General features: G+C 41.3%; 1 protein-coding gene and 1 non-coding gene across 2 annotated transcripts; both read right to left on the bottom strand.

Annotated features, from left to right (window-relative positions):
• Nucleotides 1-10,991: 10,991 nt before the first annotated feature.
• On the bottom strand, nucleotides 10,992-11,390 carry LOC121027133 (ataxin-7-like protein 3B). The gene has a single exon (XM_040470261.1). It carries the CDS (start codon nucleotides 11,388-11,390, stop codon nucleotides 11,100-11,102), a length of 291 nt encoding a protein of 96 aa, XP_040326195.1. The 3' UTR covers nucleotides 10,992-11,099.
• A 1,966-nt stretch (nucleotides 11,391-13,356) lies between these two features.
• Nucleotides 13,357-13,429, bottom strand: TRNAE-CUC (transfer RNA glutamic acid (anticodon CUC)). Its single transcript has one exon. It is a non-coding gene; the product is annotated as a tRNA-Glu (tRNA).
• Nucleotides 13,430-20,700: the final 7,271 nt, after the last annotated feature.

Raw genomic sequence — 20,700 nt, 5'->3', positions numbered from 1 at the left:
ATCCTGGCTTCCACAATTAATAGCTGAGGTCACCCTGGACAAATTACATAAGCTCTTTTGTGTCATTTACCTTATCTGTTAAGTTAGAGAAGATAATACTATTTCTTAGGATTGTTGTCAAGATTAAACGAGTTAGTACTTGTAAAGCATTGGAATGGAGCCTAGAACTAAGCACTGTGTAAGTGTTTGCTATTATTCATCCATTCACCAGAACATTTCTTGAGGGCTAAGTACTGTGCTAGATGCTGTGAAAATAAGATGTGGTCTTATTTCTCTTCCATGGACGAAGACCATAAAATCTGGTGAGGAAGAGGATTCATAAATAAGTAATTACAACACAATACAATCAAATGTGGTGGTGGGGTAAGTACTGCAAAACTGAAGGAGAGGGAGTGACTCATTCTCTCCAAAGAAGCCAAGGGAGGCTTTAGAGGGTAAAATGCATTTAAGTTGGGTGACACAGAATGAACAGCTTGCCAGCAAAGAAAGGCAGTAGGATATATCGGGCCAAGGAAGCACCATGCTGCATACGTTTAGTAGGATGCAAGCCTAAAGCATGTTTAGCAAATGGCAAGGGGCACTTGGACATCTATTATGGTCTGTATTACGCATTTTCTGTAAGTTATTTCCTTTACTTTTCATAAAACTGTTGCCTGCGTGTCCACTCCACTTAATACTCATAAAGTACTTAATGTTGCAGACACTTTGTATGTACCAACTACATAAACATAGGTACCGTTATTATTCTCATTTTACAGATGAGGAAATTGAGGCAAAAAGTCAGGTTCATCATTCAAAGTCATATAGCATTGAAGTGGCAGTGCCAAAATTCAAACTCACAGTTTCACTCCAGAATTTGTGCTCTTAATCACTATTCTTGTTCTGCCCCCTCCCCACTCCTACCCACTCACTAGTTGTTGTTTTTGGGCTGCTGTAGACATAGAAACTAGAGACCCAAACTTGCTGGAACTGCATGTTAAAGTAAAAGCTGAAAGTCACATTTGGGAACAAAGTGCATAAACTCTACAGCATATGTAGCCTGCACAAGACTGAACACAAAATACTTAAAAATAACTCCTTCCCCTCTCTCACTCCCCACTTGCCATAGCCAGCAAGGGTGGGGGTGGGGAAGAGGTGGATATTTATTGAATTACAAAGGATGTCTCAGGCCACACATGTGTCTCAGGGGGACCATTAAAAAAATTTTTTTTCATGTCTATTCTTGAGAGAGAGAGAGAGACACAGAATCCGAAGCAGGCTCCAGGCTCTGAGCTGTCAGCATAGACTCAAAGTGGGGCTCTAACTCATGAGCTGTGAGATCATGACCTGAGCCAAAGCCGGAAGCTTTACCGACAGAGCCATCCAGGTGCCCCATTTCTTTTAATTAAAAAATTCTTTTTAAATGTTTATTTATTTTTCTGGGGGTCCATTTTAAACTTGGATCCTTTAACCAGCAAGTTACTCTTCTCTGGAAACAAAAAATTTTAAAATACTCCCTTTACTGTAGGGACGGGGTGGAAAATGCAACACTGACAAGTTATGTGACAAAAAGAGTTAAGATTATCTAGAGCTAGGCAGAGCCATATTAATTCACAAAGAGATACATTGGTTCCAGGGGACCATGAGGAATAAATAAGAAGGGAGAGGTTTGGGACTTACTAGAGGAAGCAAACTTCCTCAGAAATATGATTGATTAAGACTGTACTTGAAGTGAACCCTGAGCAAATGCAACCATGAAGATTTATTTTTTTAAGTTTATTTATTTTTTGTGTGTGAGAGAGAGAGCTAGTGAGCATGAGCGGGGGATGGGCAGAGAGAGTGGAGGACAGAGGATCTGAAGCAGGTTCCATGCTGACAGCAAAGAGCCTGACGTGGAGCTTGAATTCAGGAACCATGAAATCATGACCTGGGCCGAAATCAAAAGTCAGACGCTTAATCTGCTGAGCCACCCAGGCACCCTGCGACCATGAAGATTTAGATTAAAGTTTCCAGACAGAAGAGAATCAGCAGAACTTGGGCAGTGTAAGTAGGAAAGTTCCCAAATTGGACCTGAGGAATTCAGATAGTTAATAGGTTTCCCTCATTTTTTAATCTTTTTTATTTTTTTATTTTTATTACTTTTTTTTTTTTAAGGAGGAGGAACTGAAAGCCTAAACCAGAACCTATTAAACCACCTTTGAAGATCTTCATACATATTTATGTGTAAGTCAATGGGTAGTGAACTGTATACTCTCATTTCAGAGTATGGGTTCAGTTTTTCTCAGTGAACCCTTATATGACCTTCATAAGGTCTCCAGTTAGAGGGGTGCCTGGGTGGCTCAGCTGGTTAAGTGTCCAACTCTTCATTTTGGCTCAGGTCATGATCTCATGGTTCATGAGTTTGAGCCCGAGTCGAGCTCTGGGCTGACAGCGCAGAGCCTACCTGGGATTCTCTCTCTCTCTCTCTCTCTCTCTCTCTCTGCCCTTCCCCCACTCATGCCCCCCACTCAAAATAAATAAACTTAGAAAAAAGTCTCCAGTTAGAGAATCCCTCTATGTATGACCTATAGATAGCAATATGCATGGCTAGATCCTACCGTGTGCAGTCAAAATTCTGATTCCCAGAGGGGACAAAAAGAGGAGAAAACCTCGTTTTTAGTATGAGTGCAATATATCAAACACAAACTTCCTGACAACTCTGAGGATGCTCAGAGTTCTTGCCTGTGAAATTGCTTGAAAGCTAGATTCTGGATAGGTGAATTTATAGCAACGTATGTCCCAGATTTTTGAGGACAGCCCAGATTTCAAATATCCTATCCTGTTGTAACTATAAGTATGCTTATAAATGTGTGCTCTTGTGTATCCCAATTTGGATAGAGGGGAAAATATAGGTGTGATATAAGTGATACTTTCTTGGCCTTTATGATAAGGATAAATACCAGAAGGAAGTTATGCTGGAGATTAGAGGGATAACAGTGCTCAGAGTATTCCTAAAGAGTATTCCTTGGTAACAAGGTGTAAAAAAAGTCATATTTGGTGTGAAAGACGCTGGGAGGTACTCTTGCAAAATTAAGTATGTTTTTGTGCCATTTGGAGATAATAGAAAAGTCCAAGGGAGAGAAGTTTGGGAACAAAATAGGGAAAGGCTGCTTCTAGTGAAGGTCAGCTGTGTCCCCATTGAAGAGGAAAAGGCTGAAAATTTGAGAAAACCAGGACGGAGAGATCTTGAAAGAAAGTTATACAAACGCTCAGAGGAGAAAGAAGGAGGGAGGGAGGGAGGGAGGGAGGGAGGGAGAGAGAGAGAGAGAGAGAGAGAGAGAGAGAGAGAGAGAGAGAGAGAGAGAGAGAGAGAGAATAGCATTAAAAGAGAAACTTACAGGGGCGCCTGGGTGGCGCAGTCGGTTAAGCGTCCGACTTCAACCAGGTCACGATCTCACGGTCCGTGAGTTCGAGCCCCGCGTCGGGCTCTGGGCTGATGGCTCAGAGCCTGGAGCCTGTTTCCGATTCTGTGTCTCCCTCTCTCTCTGCCCCTCGCCCGTTCATGCTCTGTCTCTCTCTGTCCCAAAAATAAATAAAAACGTTGGAAAAAAAATTTTTTAAAAAAAAGAGAAACTTACAGAAAATCTTGAAAGACAGACTCAGGCAGGTGGGAGGAAAGGAAGAAAGGCTAGGAAGAACCAGAGCGGAAGAGTGAAGTTGGAGTAGGGGGTGGGGGAGCTAGAGCAAGCAAGCAGGCAAGGGCAAGAGAGACAAATGGGAAACCTGAAGTTTCTCTCAAGGTTGTGAAAGTCTGGGGGAGAGTTGGGAGAGATCTAAGGCTGGGAAAAGATTTTGGAACTGGACCAAGGGCTGTGCAAACAAGAAAACTCAAAGCTGCATTTGCTGTCTGCTAGAACTGGTGATCCCTCGAGGGATCCCCTAGAGAGCCTAGCCCCCTCAAAGCTGTAAAGTGATCTTGGGTGATACTCTCTGGGGAATTGTGGAAACCCAGACAGATGTTTTGTTGATGTCATCTAACCTTCAGGAAACCTCTCTCTAAAACATTGCTGGCTTGCAAGATGGGGGTACTTAGTAGTTTAAAAGTGTGTTTCTCAGGTTCTTGGGAAACATCAAAGTGCGTGAAGTGTGGAAGTCCCTGCTTCTCCCTAAATCTGGGACTTCTATGCTACCAGACAGTATTTATTTTTTGAAGGAAAATACTTTTGTAGATTACTATAGCCTTTGCTCAGAGATTCTGAAAAGACTGGGGTTTTTTTGGCAAGGGGAGGTGGGTGGGAGAGAGAGAAAGCACGTGTGCTCCCGAACACGAGTAGGGGATGGGTAGAGAGAGAGAAAGGGAGGGAATCCCAAGCAGGGATGCCCTGATGTGGGGCTCAAACTCAAGAACCGTGGGATTATTACTTGAGCCAAAATCAAGAGTTGGATGCTTAACTGACTGAGGTACCCAGTCACCGCTAGCACCTCTCTTATGTAATATTTTGGAGCTGCTAAAATTATATTTACAAAGAATTCTTAGTGATGTGGAGAAATACTTAAGATAAAACATCAAGTAGATATGCCTGGGTGGCTCACGTCGGTTAAGCATTTGGCTCTTGATTTTGGCTCAGGTCATGATCTTTCACTTCTTGAAAGCCTGATCCGGCTCTGTGCTGACAGTGCTGGGCCTGCTTGGGATTCTCTCCCTCCCTCTCTTTCTGCCCCTCACCTGCTTATGGTCTCTGTGTCTCTCTCTCAAAATAAATAAACTTAAAAAAAAAGTCAGTATTTTAAAAAATGCTAAAGGCAGCACATAGGTCTTCACCTTAGGTAGTGATCTCAGGGTTCGTGGGTTTGAGCCCCATGTTGGCCTCTGGTCTGACAGCTCAGAGCCTGTAGCCTGTTTTGGATTCTGTGTCTCCCTCTCTCTCTGCCCCTTCCCTGCTTGTGCTCTGTCTCTTTCTCTCTCAAAAATAAACATTTTAAAAAATTTTTTATTTATTTACTTATGTTTTATATTTATATCTAAGTCAGTTAGCATATAGTGCAATAATGATTTCAGGAGCAGATTCCAGTGATTCATCCCATATGTATAACACCTGGTACTCTTCCCAACAAGTATCTTCCTTAATTCCCCTTACCTATTTAGCCCATCCCCACCCCCACCCCCAACCACTCCAGCAACCCTCAGTTTGTTCTCTGTATTTAAGAGTCTCTTATGTTTTGTCCCCTTCCCTGTTTTTATATTATTTTTGCTTCCCTTCCGTTATGTTCATCTGTTTTGTATCTTAAATTCCACATATGAGTGAAGTCATATATTTGTCTGTCTCTGACTGACTCATTTCGTTTAGCATGATACCCTCTAGTTCCATCCATTTAATTGTAAATGGCAAGATTTCATTCTATTTGATTGCCAACTAATACTCCATTGTGTATATATACCACATCTTCATTATCCATTCATTTGTCGATGGACATTTGGGATCTTTCCATACTTTGGCTATTGTTGATAATGCTGCTATAAACATTGGGGGGTGCATGTGCCACTTCGAATTAGTATTTTTGTATCCATTGGATAAATACCTAGTAGTGCAATTGCTGAGCCATAGGGTAGTTCTATTTTTAATTTTTCGCGGAACCTCCACACTATTTTCCAGAGTGGCTGCACCAGTTTGCATTCCCACCAGCAATGCAAAAGAGATCCTCTTTCTCTGCCTCCTCCCCGACATCTGTTGCTTGAGTTATTAATTTTAGCCATTCTGACTGGTGTGAGGTGGTATTTCATTGTGGTTTTGATTTGTATTTCCCTGATGATGAGTGATGTTGAGCATCTTTTCATGTGTCTGTTAGCCATCTGGATGTCTTCTTTGGAAAAGTGTCTGTTCATGTCTTTTGCCCATTTCTTCACTGGATTATTTGTTTTTTGGGTGTTGAGTTTGATAGGTTCTTTATAGATTTTGGATGCTAACCCTTTATCTACTAAGTCATTTGCAAATATCTTCTCCCATTCTGTTGGTTGCCTTTTAGTTTAGCTGATTGTGTCCTTCGCTGTGCAGAAGCTTTTTATCTTGATGAGGTCCCAATAGTTCATTTTTGCTTTTGTTTCCCTTGCCTCTGGAGACTTGTATGGTAAGAAGTTGCTGTGGCTGAGGTCAAAGAGGTTTTTGCCTGCTTTCTCCTCGAGGATTTTGATGGGTTCCTGTCTCACATTTAGGTCTTTCATCCATTTTGAGTTTATTTTTGTGTATGGTGTAAGAAAGTGGTCCAGGTTCATTTTTCTGCATGCTGCTGTCAAGTTTTCCTAGCACCGTTTGCTGAAGAGACTTTCTTTATTCCATTGGATATTCTTTCCTGCTTTGTCAAAGATTAGTTAGCCATATGTTTGTGGGTCCATTTCTGGGTTCTCTATTCTGTTCCATTTATCTAAGTGTCTTTTTTTGTGCCAGTACCATACTGTCTTGATGATTACAGCTTTGTAATACATCTTGAAGTCCGGGATTGTGATGCCTCCAGCTTTGGTTTTCTTTTTCAGGATTGCTTTGGCTATTCAGGGTCTTTTCTGGTTCCACACAACTTTTAGGATTGTTTGTTCTGGCTCTGTGAAGAATGCTGGTGTTATTTTGATAAGGATTGCATTGAATATGTAGATTGCTTTGGGTAGTATCAACATTTTAACAATATTTGTTCTTCCAATCCATGAGCATGGAATATTTTTCCTTTTTTGTGAGTGTCTTCTTCAATTTGTTTCATAAGCTTTCTATAGTTTTCAGTGTGTAAATTTTTCACCTCTTTGGTTAGGTTTATTCCTAGGTATTTTATGGTTTTTGGTGCAATTGTAAATGGGATTGATTCCTTGATTTCTCTTTCTGTTGCTTCATTGTTGGTGTATAGAATGCAACCGATTTCTGTGCGACTTTGCTGAATTCATGGATCAGTTCTAGCAGTTTTTTGGTGGAATCTTTTGGGTTTTCCATATAGAGTAGTATGTCATCTGCGAAAAGTGACAGGTTGACTTCCTCCTTGCCGATTTGGATGCCTTTTATTCCTTTGTGTTGTCTGATTGCTGAGACTAGGACTTCCAGTACTATGTTGAACAACAGTGGTGAGAATGGACATCCCTATCATTTTTCTGACCTTAGGGGAAAAACTCTCAGTTTTTCCCCATTGAAGAAAAAAAAAAAACATTAAAAAAACTTTTTAAATAAAATTCTAAAGGAAATAAAAAAATTATTAAAAGGAAGGCAATAAAACTTTTATTTTTATTTATGTATTTATTTATTTTTTTAACTATTAAAAAATTTTTATTAGTACTTTTACCAAAGTGGAGATGCAGTTTATTTACACCAGCAGCCATAGGGGCAAGGGGAATAGACAGTTAGTTAGCAATCTGTATAGGATCAACTACTTATGCAAAAATAATAATCTCCAAAACAAAGGACAGTGGAGAGTTTCACAACACTTCCCCAATGGTTCCAGGATGTGATTATGCCAGGCAATGGCCCCTGGATATGCGGTGGTGGGAACTAATGTATGGAAGAAAAAGTCACAAACTACACAAATTTGTAAAGAACCCCCGGCCCCCCCCCCCGTGCACGTGCGCACACACACACACACACATTCAGATACATAATAGAATCACAGGGTGATCACTATACTTAACTGAGGAAGGAAGGATAGGAATTCTGCTATTAGAGGGAAGATGGGTAGGGAAAGGGCAAGTTCCTAACCACTGTAAACTATATGGTGGGGAACATTCACTCCCCAGAGAAGAAAGGAGTTAGTTTGTCCCCCTCAGGGAACCTGTTCTACCTAGCCCACCTCTTACCCATCCAGGACAGGCCTAGGACTATTGCCCTAGTAATGGGAGGGCAAAAGCCAAAAACAATAAATAAGAGGGAGTTAATATGAACCAATGATTTTTCAAAATTATTTCTACTTCTTCCTCCTCTAACCAAGAGACCAGAAAGGAATCAGTAATATCACAATCAGAGCTTCCTCTCTGAAGGAAGAGTGGACCATGACCTTACTTTCAGCTTGTTTCCCAGACATTGTTTGGAAGTAGGCCAAATTTACTTGGACTCTCCTTTTCCTCTGTATCTCCTTAGAAGGATATGTCTATAAAGTCAAGGGCAGAACACCCAAAATTATTTTAGCTCTTGCCGAGGTTTACCTTTCTAAGAAGTGATCACAATTCTTGGATTGACAGACCAGTCTGTAATTACACCTCAACCCTGACCTGGACAATTTTAGGGGGAGAATACAATAATAGACAGTCTTGAGGCCTATTACTATGGTTCCCTTAAAGTCTATATGTAACACTAATTAGTCCATATAGTCCAAACAGTTCCTTCTCAGGTAAGGAAGGATGCATGCCCAGGGGTTAGAGAAGATAGATTAGTACCCACTCCATCCCTGTGTGTGTCATTCAGCCTTTCCTGGTCTTCTACTTAGGTCCTAAGAGACAGTATCCAAATGGAGGTGGGAAGATGTAATTCCTTATGAAGTAAGACACAGCAGGAAGGCATCTAGCAAGGCAGTCCTATAGGAACAATGCTTATGCATGATACTGCCTTTCATACACAAAAAATTATGTTCTCTCCCCATCTTTATTTTTTAAAGAATTTTTAAAAATGTTTATTTATTTATTTTGACAGAGAGAGAGCACACAAGTGAGGGAGAGGGGCACAAGTGAGGTGGGGGGAGCACAAGCGGGGTGGGGGTGGGGGGGAGAGAGAGAGAGAAAGAGAAAGAGAGGAGAGAGAGAATCCCAAGCAAGATCCATGCTGCCAGTGCAGAGCCTGAGTCAGGGCCTGATCCCACAGACTGTGAGACCACTACTGGAGCCAAAAGCTGAAGGAAGGAATCAAGGGTTAGAGGTTGAACCTACTGGGCCACTCAGGCACCCTGGTTGTCTCCCCATCTTGATCCCAACAGAGGAACCTACCAGCAAGATTCTTCTCTGGATCTCCTAAAAGAACAAGGGTGGGGGCGGGGAACAAGAAAAAGAAAAACTTAAAAGAAGCTAAGGAAAGGGAAACTGGGCAGGCTTCAGAAGCAGGAGCATCAAGAGAGATGAATTGAAATTGGTCAGTATGAAAGCAGGGTGGCAGGCAGTACCTGGGTCGTGAGCTACACCAGATGGGCAGTGGAGCAGGGGACATGGGGTCAAGCCAGACAGACGAGGCTGGCCCCTTACTGGGGCACAGAATGAGGTTTAAGAAAACATTTCAAATAAGGCAGCACTGTTCCCGCTCACTTTGGGGCTCTCACACCTCTACACTTCATAAACCCTCGATCAGGAAGTAAAGTGGAAGGTAGTTTTGATATGTGGCTCACATTTCCCATCCTTGCCTATCCCATTACCTGACTTCTGACAACAAAAGGACAGCTCTTGTCGAGAATGTTCAAAAGGGACTGAATAGAAAGGGGCTGTCCCTCATGAGGGACAACAGGTGGTGGCAGTCCGTATGTTCACCATAACAGAGCTTCGACTGCCCAACCCAAGGAACAGGGACATTCAGTAGGATACTGCCATCAGATGAGAGACCCAGCCTTGGTCCTTGGCTCCTAGTACTAACCTATTAACATTGAGGGCAGTTGGAAGAGGTCCCTTCTGGGCTTAGCTTTCAAACCACAGTCTCTACAGCCATTATGCTCTTCTATAATTCAGGCCTGCCCCTGGCATGGAAGGCAGGTAGTGACCTGGCATAATAACCAAATCAGACACATGGACTGGCTAGGTAACTAACAACCCAGAGTAGGAAAATGACTGCCCCACCAAACTGTTGTTCACAGCATAATATATCCAGATATGATCTTGCAGTTTAAGAGATGGTACATAGTTGTAGAAGCCCCTGCTACCTCTTCAGGGGATCATAACTGAATCCTCAACCTGCCTAGATAACCAAGTTGTCCATTTGCCAAGCCTATGCTACCAGGAGGGGTGCAAGACAAAGGGCTCTGTTCAGCAAATTTGCCCTTGTCCCCAAGTCTGTTCAAGTCACTATAAATGCTAGATATTTTGGAAACTGGTAGCATTGTCCTTTTCTTCTTGTTGAAGCCAAGATCACAGAGCTTTGCTTATCAGATTCAGTTGTAATTCTTTTTCTTGGTTTCCCAAATTAGAACTGTTAATATCCAGATCTCTCACCTGACTTGCATTTGTCTTGAGGAAGTCCGAATCAGGCTCAGAGATCAGAGGAGCAGTCCCACTGAGGCCCAATGATAGAGGCCTGACCGGGGCGCCTGGGTGGCGCAGTCGGTTAAGCGTCCGACTTCAGCCAGGTCACGATCTCGCGGTCCGTGAGTTCGAGCCCTGCGTCAGGCTCTGGGCTGATGGCTCAGAGCCTGGAGCCTGTTTCCGATTCTGTGTCTCCCTCTCTCTCTGCCCCTCCCCTGTTCATGCTCTGTCTCTCTCTGTCCCCAAAATAAATAAAAACGTTGAAAAAAAAATAAAAAATAAATAAAAATTAAAAAAAAATAAATAAATAAAGGCCTGACCATCAGCCACGTTCATCTATCAGTTATCCAGAAAGCCCTGACATCAGATAGATAGAAAGCCTGAGGAACCAAAGGATTTATACACTGGGCACACAGATGCTCACCTGTGCATGGGAGACAATAGATCTTGTGCACTTCCTTGTGTGGAGATTACCTGCATGGTATGGTGTCGGGATGCACAGCTCCCCCTGCCCAGGGTTTCAAAGCTGATTCCAGGTAATATAAAAGGATCAAAATTCCTAAATTGTCCACTTGGGTTTTTTTTTTTTTCTTTTTTAGATTTACTTATTTTGAGTGACAGAGAGAGAGAGAGAGAGAGTAGGGGAGGAGCAGACAGAAAGAGAGGGAGAGAGAATCCCAAGCAGGCTCTGCACTGTCAATAGGGGCCTATGTGGGGACCCATGCGGGGCTCGACCTTATGAACCGTGAGATCATGATCTCAGTCTGCTGTTTAACTGACTAAGCCACCCAGGTACCCCTCCACTTTGGGTTTTTAAAGGCTGGAATCTTCAATGGGAAATTGGGATTTTTGTCCGATTTTTTCTTTTTTTTCTTTTTCTACTTAGATACCTAACTTCTCCAAACCACAGGACCAGTCTATGTTATTGTCCTGGTCACCCTCTGACTCTCTCATGGCGCAGCTACTAGAATTCTCTGGGTGAGCGTTGCAGCTGCTGATCGGGCCCATTCCCAGATTCTCCAGGAAGGGAGCAAAGCTGGAGGCAGCACGCTCCTTTATCTTCTACTGGCTGAGTGCCAAAATCCTTCATGCTGCCAGTTTCTTCGAACTCTGGGTAGAAGTAGTCACACTTGACTGCCCGGTGGACCTCAAAGCAGAGGCCCAAACAAGAATCCTCTATTAGGTCTACATATATCTCCTGAGCAATGGCCTCTAGCTTGTTGGTATCTCGGTTAGACAAAGAACTGTCCTTCATTTTAATTTCTAAACAACTGTGGAGAAGGTGCTCATATTATAGCAGCACCGGCAGGCAGCAGCGTGTAGGGCTCCTCTGGCTACACTAGGCCTAGAGGCTGTCAGGGCCGAGTCCTCAGGTGGCAGGGGCCCAGGCAGAGCAGCAGAGGCAGCAGCCAGCAGGACTGCTCCTGAACCTCAAGTCCTTTAGCTTCTTCTGGTGTCCCCTGGGTCTGGGACTTTGAGCTGGGCCTGGCCCAGGATTCAACACCAGACAGTCTCCGTGCAGCCACAGCCCGACCCCCCTAAAACTTTTTTTTTTTAAATATTATTTTTGATTTTCATTTTATTAAACATAAAGCAGCCTTTGAAAACACAAGTAGTCATGAAGACAATATAACAACGTGAGAAATGCTTATGATTTAAGGCTATGTGCAAAGGGGCCAAAATAATTAAGATTACAACTATTTAGGCCAACATTGTAAGCAACGATAGAGAGTGGTGCCCAGAAAAAGGACTTTCCTATAGATACTGCTTTCTTGCAAAGCTAGCTCTTGAACTTCTCATCCTTTGCACTCTTGCCCCTTACTTCCTCTTCAGCCTTTTGCTGAACAGAGCCCTTTGTCTTGCACCCCACCTGGTGGCATAGGCTTGGCAAATGGACAAAATGGAGCTCAAACTCACCACCCCAAGATCAAGAGTTGCGTGCTCCACCAACTGAGCCAGCCAGATGCCCCTACTTCCTCTTTTTAGACATGTATTTCTGACTTGGTTTTCATTTAGATTCTGCCTTGCTCCAGCCAAGATATACTCAGAGACTACTTTTGGCAATGCCTCTCCATATCTGACCTAGCCCCTGGTACTCTCCTATCAGCATAAGCCAGCTCCTTATCTTGAAGAGCTGTTTAAAAAAAAAAAAAAAGACATAGGAAATTCAGTATATCAAAATGCTAATAATACTGTGGTGGATTTATTGGTAGTTTATGCCACTTTTCTTTAGGTTTGAAATTTTACAATGTGGTTATGATAGATCTATAACAAAAATATTTGAAGTTTGAATTAAAGTCACTCTCTGTGCTTTCACAGGTAATTTTTGAATTCTCTTCCTTTTCATGATTTTCATGATTCTCTTCCTTTCGATGTCATAAAATTGATATCCCTTTAGACAAGAAGATACAGGGTCTGAGATCCTATCTGGGTCAAAGAAACATCTTTTTCTCTCTAAATTTTCTCTCCATCTTTCTCTGCATCTTTTCTCTCCAGATTATCTACAGCCAAAATAGAGATATGAGCATATATTTCTCTTACCTCAAAACCCCAGCGCCTACAGGTTCAAGTCCAAATTCTTTAATATGGCTCTCAAGTCCCTTCATAATCTACTGTTATTCTACCTCTCCAACTTTATGTCCCAGTAATCTGCTAACCTTTTTTTTCCTTCCTTACCCTATGTTACATCAGACTACTTGCCATTCCTTAAACACGTATTAACTTTTTTCACATTTTATTGATGTATACCATTCATATAATAAGGAGCATCAAACTTAAGTGTACAACTCAATGGTTGTTCATGTATGTATACACACGATCAAAATCTAGAACGTTTCTAAACTCTAGATGGCTCCCCTATACCCCCCTTAGTCCATATCTACACTATTTTGACTTCCATCAACAAAGGTTTGTCTGTTCTTTAACTTAAAAAAATGGAAATACACCATATGTATTCTCTTTCTCTCTCTTTTAAAAAAAATTTTTTTTAAACATTTTATTTATTTTTGAGACAGGGAGAGACAAAGCATGAACAGGGGAGGGTCAGAGAGAGGGAGACACAGAATCTGAAACAGGCTCCAGGCTCTGAGTTGTCAGCACAGAGCCCGACGTGGGGCTTGAACTCACAGACCGAGAGATCATGACCTGAACCGAAGTCGGCCACTTAACTGACTGAGCCACCCAGGCGCCCCATCTTTCTCTCTTTTTTAAAGTAAGCTCTATGCCCAACATGGGGCTTGAACTCACGACCCTGAGATTGAGAGTCACATGCTCTACCAACTGAGCCAGCCAGGCACCCCTATGTATTCCTTAAAACACAAAGTACATTTTTATGTTTCCTTTGCCTGACAATAGGAATGCTAAGTATCTGTCATGTGCTGGACTCTCCCATTCTGCATCATGGCAGATATTACTAATTCATCTTTCTTTCTTATTATGCTTCAGTTGAGTTTTAGGTTCTTTTCCTAAACTGTGTACCAGCAGCCGCTACTCATTGTTGAGAGTTTGCACTGGAGAAACTTCCCTGGACAAGTTCACATGAAAGCCCTCATCTACCACGTGCAACTTATCTGGTAAGTCATTTAAGATTTATTGATCCTATCACTGTAATATCTTTCCAATCTGTCCCTTTTATCCATTCTCACTTCTCTGCTTATTGCAAACTTTCATAGTCTCTCACCTGATTTTCTACAACAACCCCTCACTGTTTTTCTTAACTTCAATTTTGGCCCCTCTATTCTTTTCTACACACTGCTGATGAATCTTTTTTTTAAATATGCAAATATGATATACTACGTCATTCTCCTGGTTAAAACCTTTAAGGGACTATCTTTCAGGTTAAGCCCAAGTGGTTAGCATGGTATTGCAGGTCTTGTGATCTGGTCCTGCCCATCTCTCCAGTGTCATCTCCTGTCACACTGCCCTCCAGTGTGCCAGCAGCTTGCAGTTTTCTGCAACATGCCCTGCCCTCTTTCTCCTCTAATCTTTCCTTTTAAAGTTTTATTTATGTTGAGAGAGAGATAGAGAGCAAGCAGGAGGGGGGCAGAGAGAGAGAGGGAGACAGAACCCCAAGCAGGCTCCATGCTGTCAGCGCAGGGCCTGATGTGGGGCTCGAACCCATGAACTGTGAGATCATGACCTGAGCCAAAGTCAAGAGTTGGATGCTCAAATCAACTGACTGAGCCACCCAGGCGCCTCTCTCCTCGAATCTTGCTTTTCTTCTCTAAATGGCTAAGTCTCCTTCACTCTATAAGGACATTTCAAGGATATTTATTATACAAACCTTTATTGGTCATTCTTTCCCTAACAAATGATTTTTCTCTCCCAGGCAAAACTAATTATCCCTTGTTTGTATCCTCATAATACTTTATACATATCCTTATTACGACAATTATCATGTTGTATTATTATCTATTTACATTTCTTTTTTTTTTTTAATTTTTTTTTTAACGTTTATTTATTTTTGAGACAGAGAGAGGCAGAGCATGAACGGGGGGAGGGTCAGAGAGAGAGGGAGACACAGAATCGGAAGCAGGCTCCAGGCTCTGGGCCATCATCAGCCCAGAGCCCGACGCGGGGCTCGAACTCACGGACCGTGAGATCGTGACCTGAGCTGAAGTCGGACACTTAACCGACTGAGCCACCCAGGCGCCCCGATCTATTTACATTTCTAAGAGTTCTTTGAGGGAAGAGAGCTTTGCAGCTCCAGAACTCATCAGAGTGAATGATATCTGTTTTTACATTTATTTGTTTGTTTGTTTGTTTGTTTACTTATTTAGTAGGCTTCACACCTAGCACAGAGCCCAATGTGTGGCTTGAATTCATGACCCTGAGATCAAGACCTGAGCTGAGATCAAAAGCTCAATGCTTAACTGACTGAGCCACCCAGGCACCCCGTTTTTTACAATTAAAAGAAATTGTGCTAAAATACACATAACATGAAGGTCACCATCTTTATCATTTTCAAGTGTACAGTACAGTAGTACTAATTATAGTTTTATGGTCATGCAGCTATCACCATCATCTATCTCTAGAACTCTTTTCATCTTGCAAAACTGAAACTCCATACTTACTAAACAACTCCTCATTCTCCTCTCCACCTAACCTCTGGCAACCACCATTCTACTGTCTGTGAAGTTGGCTACTTTAAGTACCCCTTATAACTGGGATCACACAGTATTTGTTTTTTTTTTTTTTTGTGGCTGGCTTATTTTATTTGGCACAATGTCTTCAAGGTTTATTCATGTTGTAGCATGTATCAATATTTCCTTCCTTTTGAAGGCCAAATAATATTCCACTGTATGTATATACCACAATTTGCTTATCCATTCATCTGTCAATGGACACTTGGATTGCTTTTGCTTGTTAGTTATTGTGAATAATGCTGCTATGAATATGAGTGTATAAATCTCTGCTTTCAATTCCTTTGAGTATTTGCTCAGAAGTGGAATTGCTGGATCATATGGTAATTCTATGTTTAATTTTTTGAGGAACCACTATACTGTTTTCCACTGTGGCTGCACCATTTTACTTTCCCATCAACAATGCTCATGGGGTTCCAATTTCTCCATACCCACACCAATACTTACTGTTTTCTATGTTTTTTCTTTTAATGTTTATTTTATTTTTGAGAGAGAGAGAGCATGTGTGCACCAGTGGGGAAGGGGCAGAGAAAGAGGAAGATGGAGAATACGAAGCAGGCTCCACGCTATCTGTGCAAAGCCTGATGCGGAGCTCGAACCCATGAGCCATGAGATCATGACCTGAGCCAAAGTCCGATGCTCAACCAGCTGAGACACCCAGATGTCCCTGTTTTTGTTTTTGGTAGTAGACATCCTAATGAATGTGAGGTGACATCTCATTGTACTTTTGATTTGCACTTCCCTAATGATTGGTGATGTTGAGCATCTCTTCATGTGCTCATTGGCCATTTGCAGATCTTCTTTGGAGTGTTGTGTATTCAAGTCCTTTGCCTGTTTTTTGAATATGTTTTTTTGTTGTTGTTGTTGACTTCTAGTTCTCTACATATTCTGGATATTAATCCTTTATCAGAGATAGGATTTGCAAACATTTGCTCCCATTCTCTCGGTTGCCTTTTTACTCTGATGATACTGTCTTTTGATGCACAAAAATTTAATTTTTATAAAGTCCAGTTTGTCTTTATTTTCTTTGGTTGTCTGTGCCTTTGGTGTCATATCCAAAAAATTACTGCCATGGGTGCCTCACCATATAGGTGAGGGTTTATTTCTGGATAGAGTGCATGGCATTTCATAGGATACAAAGATGAATCAGATTGTCCTAACACACTATATTGGTCATAAGGAGGTTGTTATAATGGAGTTGGATCTCATTTTTGTTTTAGAGAAAACAAAAGAGAAATGATTTTAGAAGGAGGTAAAACAGCTGACTTAAAAGGAGTTCATGTCAGAATTGTAGACCTCAAACCCCTTTCCTGCCTAGTTCATCTAGTTCACATCCTTGTTTTTATATATGAAGAAAAAGAGGGCTTATGTTTCTCTTGAGATCAGAATTACCAAAACAAAACAAAACAAAACAAAACAAAACAAAACAAAACAAAACAAAACAAAACCCAACAAGACATTATAGAAGAAAGATTTCAACTTAGTGAAGGAAGAATTTCTAACATCTGGAATAGCTAGATTAAAGAATGAACTCTATAACTACAGATATTCAAACGGAAGTTGGATGATCACCTGTAAGTTTTGCTGTAGAAGGTAGGTCTGATCATTTCTCTTCCTTGCTTGTGAATATTCCAGGACTGCCCATTAATTTCAGGATAAGGGCCTGCTTTTTGAAATGGCATACATAACCCTTAAGATGTGGTCCCAGGCTACCTACATAGCATCATTTCCTGCCAGGTATCTGTGTTCTTGATATATCTAACTGTATTGTGAGATCTGTCATTTTTAATTCTCAGATCTTACTCAAATTAAAAAAAAATAAAACAACCATCTTAATAAAACAGACTGTTTCTAATGCTTCAAGGAAGTAAGCTAAAGGGTGTGGCTATAGCTTAAAATTCCACACATAGAATCCTAGGAACAAACTAAATGGAATCAATGGGTAGCAGGTACACACGTGCTACTGTGAGTATAAGGGCACATGAAATCCAAACTGGGGCAGATGAGAACAAATTTAATTTCAAAAAGAAAGGGAATTAATTTTTGGTGAATGTTTACTATATAATAGACATGTATGCTTGTTTATTTATTTATGTATTTATGTATTTATTTATAAATGTCTATTTATTTAAGGAGTGTGCATACAGAGAAGAGAGGGACAGAGAGAGAGAGAGAGAGAGAGAGAGAGGGAATCCCAAGCAGGTTCAGCTCAGGGCCTGACACAGGGCTTGATCCCATGAACTGTGAGATTATGACCTGAGCCGAAATCAAGAGTTGGATGCTTAACTAACTGAGCCACCCAGGTGCCCCTATGATTTTTTTTTTTTTTTTTTAAGTCTGCTCTATGCCCAACATGGGGCTTAAACTCACGACCCCGAGATCAAGAGTTGCATGCTCTTCTAACTGAGCCAGCCAGGCCCCCATGCCATAGTATTCTTTTTTTTTGTTTTTAATTTCTTTTTAATGTTTATTAATTTTTGAGAGAGAGAGAGAGAGAGAGACAGAGACAGAGACAGAGACAGAGCACGAGCAGGGGAGGGGTAGAGAGAGAGGGAGACACAGAATCCAAAGCAGGCTCCAGGGTCCCAGCTGCCAGCACAGAGCCCCACTAGGGGCTCAAACTCACGAACTGTGAGATCATGACCTGAGCCACAGTCGGACGCTTAACTGAGGGAGCCACCCAGGTGCCCACCATAAGTATTCTTTAAAACATGTAGTCCATAGGCGCTTGGGTGGCTCCCTTGGTTAAGCACCGACTCTTGATTTCAGCTCCATGATTGATTTCAAACCCATGATCTCTGGGTTTGGTTCATGAGTTCGAGTCCTACGTCAGGCTCTGTGCTGGCAGTGGGAAGCCTGCTTGGGATTCTTTCCCTCTCTCTCTGCCCTTCCCCTGCTCTCTCTCTTTCAAATAAGTAAATAAACTTTAAAAAACCAAACAAACTACATAGTACATTTTTAGGTTTCCTCTGCCTGACAATAGGAATGCTAAATATCTGTCATGTGCTGGACTCTCCCATTCTGCATCATGGCAGATATTAATTCATCATTCTTTCTTATTATGCCTCGATTAAATTTTAGGTTCTTTTCCTAAACTGTGCACCAGCAGCCGCTACTCATTGTTGAGAGTTGGCACTGGAGAAACTTCCCTGGACAAGAATGGCCTTGTTCACATGAAAGCCTTCATCTCTAACATGCACAACACATTTGATAAGTCATTTAAGTCTTGTTGATCCTATCACTCGATTTTAATAAGAAAGGGAATTAACATGTGGTGAATGTTTACTATATAATAGACATTTATTATTATTTTTTAAGTAAGCTCTGTGCCCAATGTAGGGGTTGAACTCATGACCCTGAAATCAAGAGTCGCATGCTCTACCAACTAAGCCAGCCAGGCACCCATATAATAGACATTTAAACATATTTTAGATTATTTAATTTTAAGAATGCAAAAAGACAAAGGAATAGATCCTTTACACTGTCTTTCAGGTGGAAACATACTGTAGGATCTTTGGTATTGTGTATTTGTAAGCATTACAAAAGTTTTAAACTTTGAACATATCTTTTGCTTTATAGGCTTTTCTATCACCTAGGAAGAGAATATAATATGAATATTGATCCACTGGGCATTTATATTTCTCATTATATATGATGAAATAAGACTTTTGCTATCAGTAATTTTCACCCGAGTTTAGATGAAATTGTTCCCAGAACTTCTGGACTGGAAGGCTAAATTTAGAGACTTAACCACAATTATGAATGTCTTCCTTGCAAGTACCAGATGTAAGTCCTCAGTGTATTTAAAAATTTTTTTTTATTATTTTTGAGAGAGAGAGAGAGAAAGCGCATGAGTGGGGAAGGGGCAGAGAGAGACGGGGGATAGAAGATCTGAAGTGGGCTCTGTGTTGACAGCAGAGAGCCCAGTGTGGGGTTCCAACTCATGAACTGTGATATCATGACCTGAGCTGAAGCCAGATGCTTAAGTGACTGAGCCACCCAGGTGCCCTCCTCAGTGACTCCTATTTTTGTAGAGTAGTCATTTACCATCTTATTTCTCAATGAGCTGTGATTCAATGGAAAGAACACAGGACTGGTCTAGTCCTGCCTGTGACTTCCTGTATGATCCTGGTTTCTAATTAAACCTCTTATGTACTAAGTTTTCTGATTATTCAGGTAGAAATAATATTTGTTCTACATATACTGACTATATACAATTTTATACATATACTTTCTGACTATATACAATTTTAGTTGCCCAAAATTTTAACTCAGCAAGTATGTATTATAAGGAATACAAATATAAGTATTTGTATTCAAGTTTATATTCTATTGGGGTCAGACTTATAAAAGTAACATGTAAGGATCTAGAGAAAGGATGGATTACATTTAGTGGACGCAGGGGATGTGATCAGGTATATTTAATAAAGGAGATAGGAGTTGAACTGGGTCTGGAGGAATAGGAAAGGTGATAGAGTCATCTGGAAGGGATAAGAACAGAGAGGTACTGGGATTCTCAATCTGCCCCCAGCTTTTATTTTCATACTCATTATCTTCTGCACACTTCAGACTAAATGATGTTCTCTGAATCAAGCATGTGTCTGGCACATAGCAGGCAAGCCTCCAAGGCCCAGCTTCTACCTCTTCCCTTCCAGCCTCACCCAGGTGAAATTTACAGTGCTTTCCTCTATATTAGCCCAGGCCCTTGTTCATATGACCCCTTGCTTTTATTATAGCTTAATAGAACCACCTTCCTTGCTTAATGGTGAACTTTTTGGAGATGGGAATCTGGTACTGAACTCAATGCTTTGCTCTTAGTAAGTAATCAGGAAATTTTATTCAACTGAACTTGTTCCAAGGACAGTGTATCACTCACTAAAGTGAAGGACATGTTGGTATCATCTTCATGTCTCTATAGGCTTCAACTTTTGTGTCCTGCTGTTTTTCTTACATCATCCCTGTGAAGTAGAGTCTTTTTTGCCTTTAAAAACTTAAGAGATGAGGAAACTCAGAGGGTGCCATTTGTCCAGTGATCCAGCTAGGTTCTGAAGCCAAGCAGGGCTCTTTTGACTTGAAATCCACTACTCTCTGCACTGTATTGGGGCCATGTGGCATCAGACAAGTAGGGGTAAATGCACTTATTCTCAAAGCTCTGGTTTTTCCTTTGTAAATGAGAGCAATAGTACTGACCACATGGGATTGTTATGAGGGTTAAACGGGGTGAAATATGTGAAGTCCCTAGCTCAAGGCTTAGCACTTACTGGGCAATGCTTGGTCCCTTCTCACAAGCTTCAAATTCTTATGTACATGAACAGATAAATAAGTACCCAGTTCTGAGGTGTAGTGAGAAGTAGATGGACTACACATAGGTTCTATCCTCTGAAACACATTATAAGAAATTTCATAAGGCAATATTTTGTAAAC

This window comes from Herpailurus yagouaroundi, unplaced genomic scaffold (assembly GCF_014898765.1).
Source record: "Herpailurus yagouaroundi ecotype Mexico unplaced genomic scaffold, PumYag 77, whole genome shotgun sequence".
In the NCBI taxonomy this organism is placed as follows: domain Eukaryota; kingdom Metazoa; phylum Chordata; class Mammalia; order Carnivora; family Felidae; genus Herpailurus; species Herpailurus yagouaroundi.
This window is presented reverse-complemented; position numbering and strand designations above follow the sequence as displayed.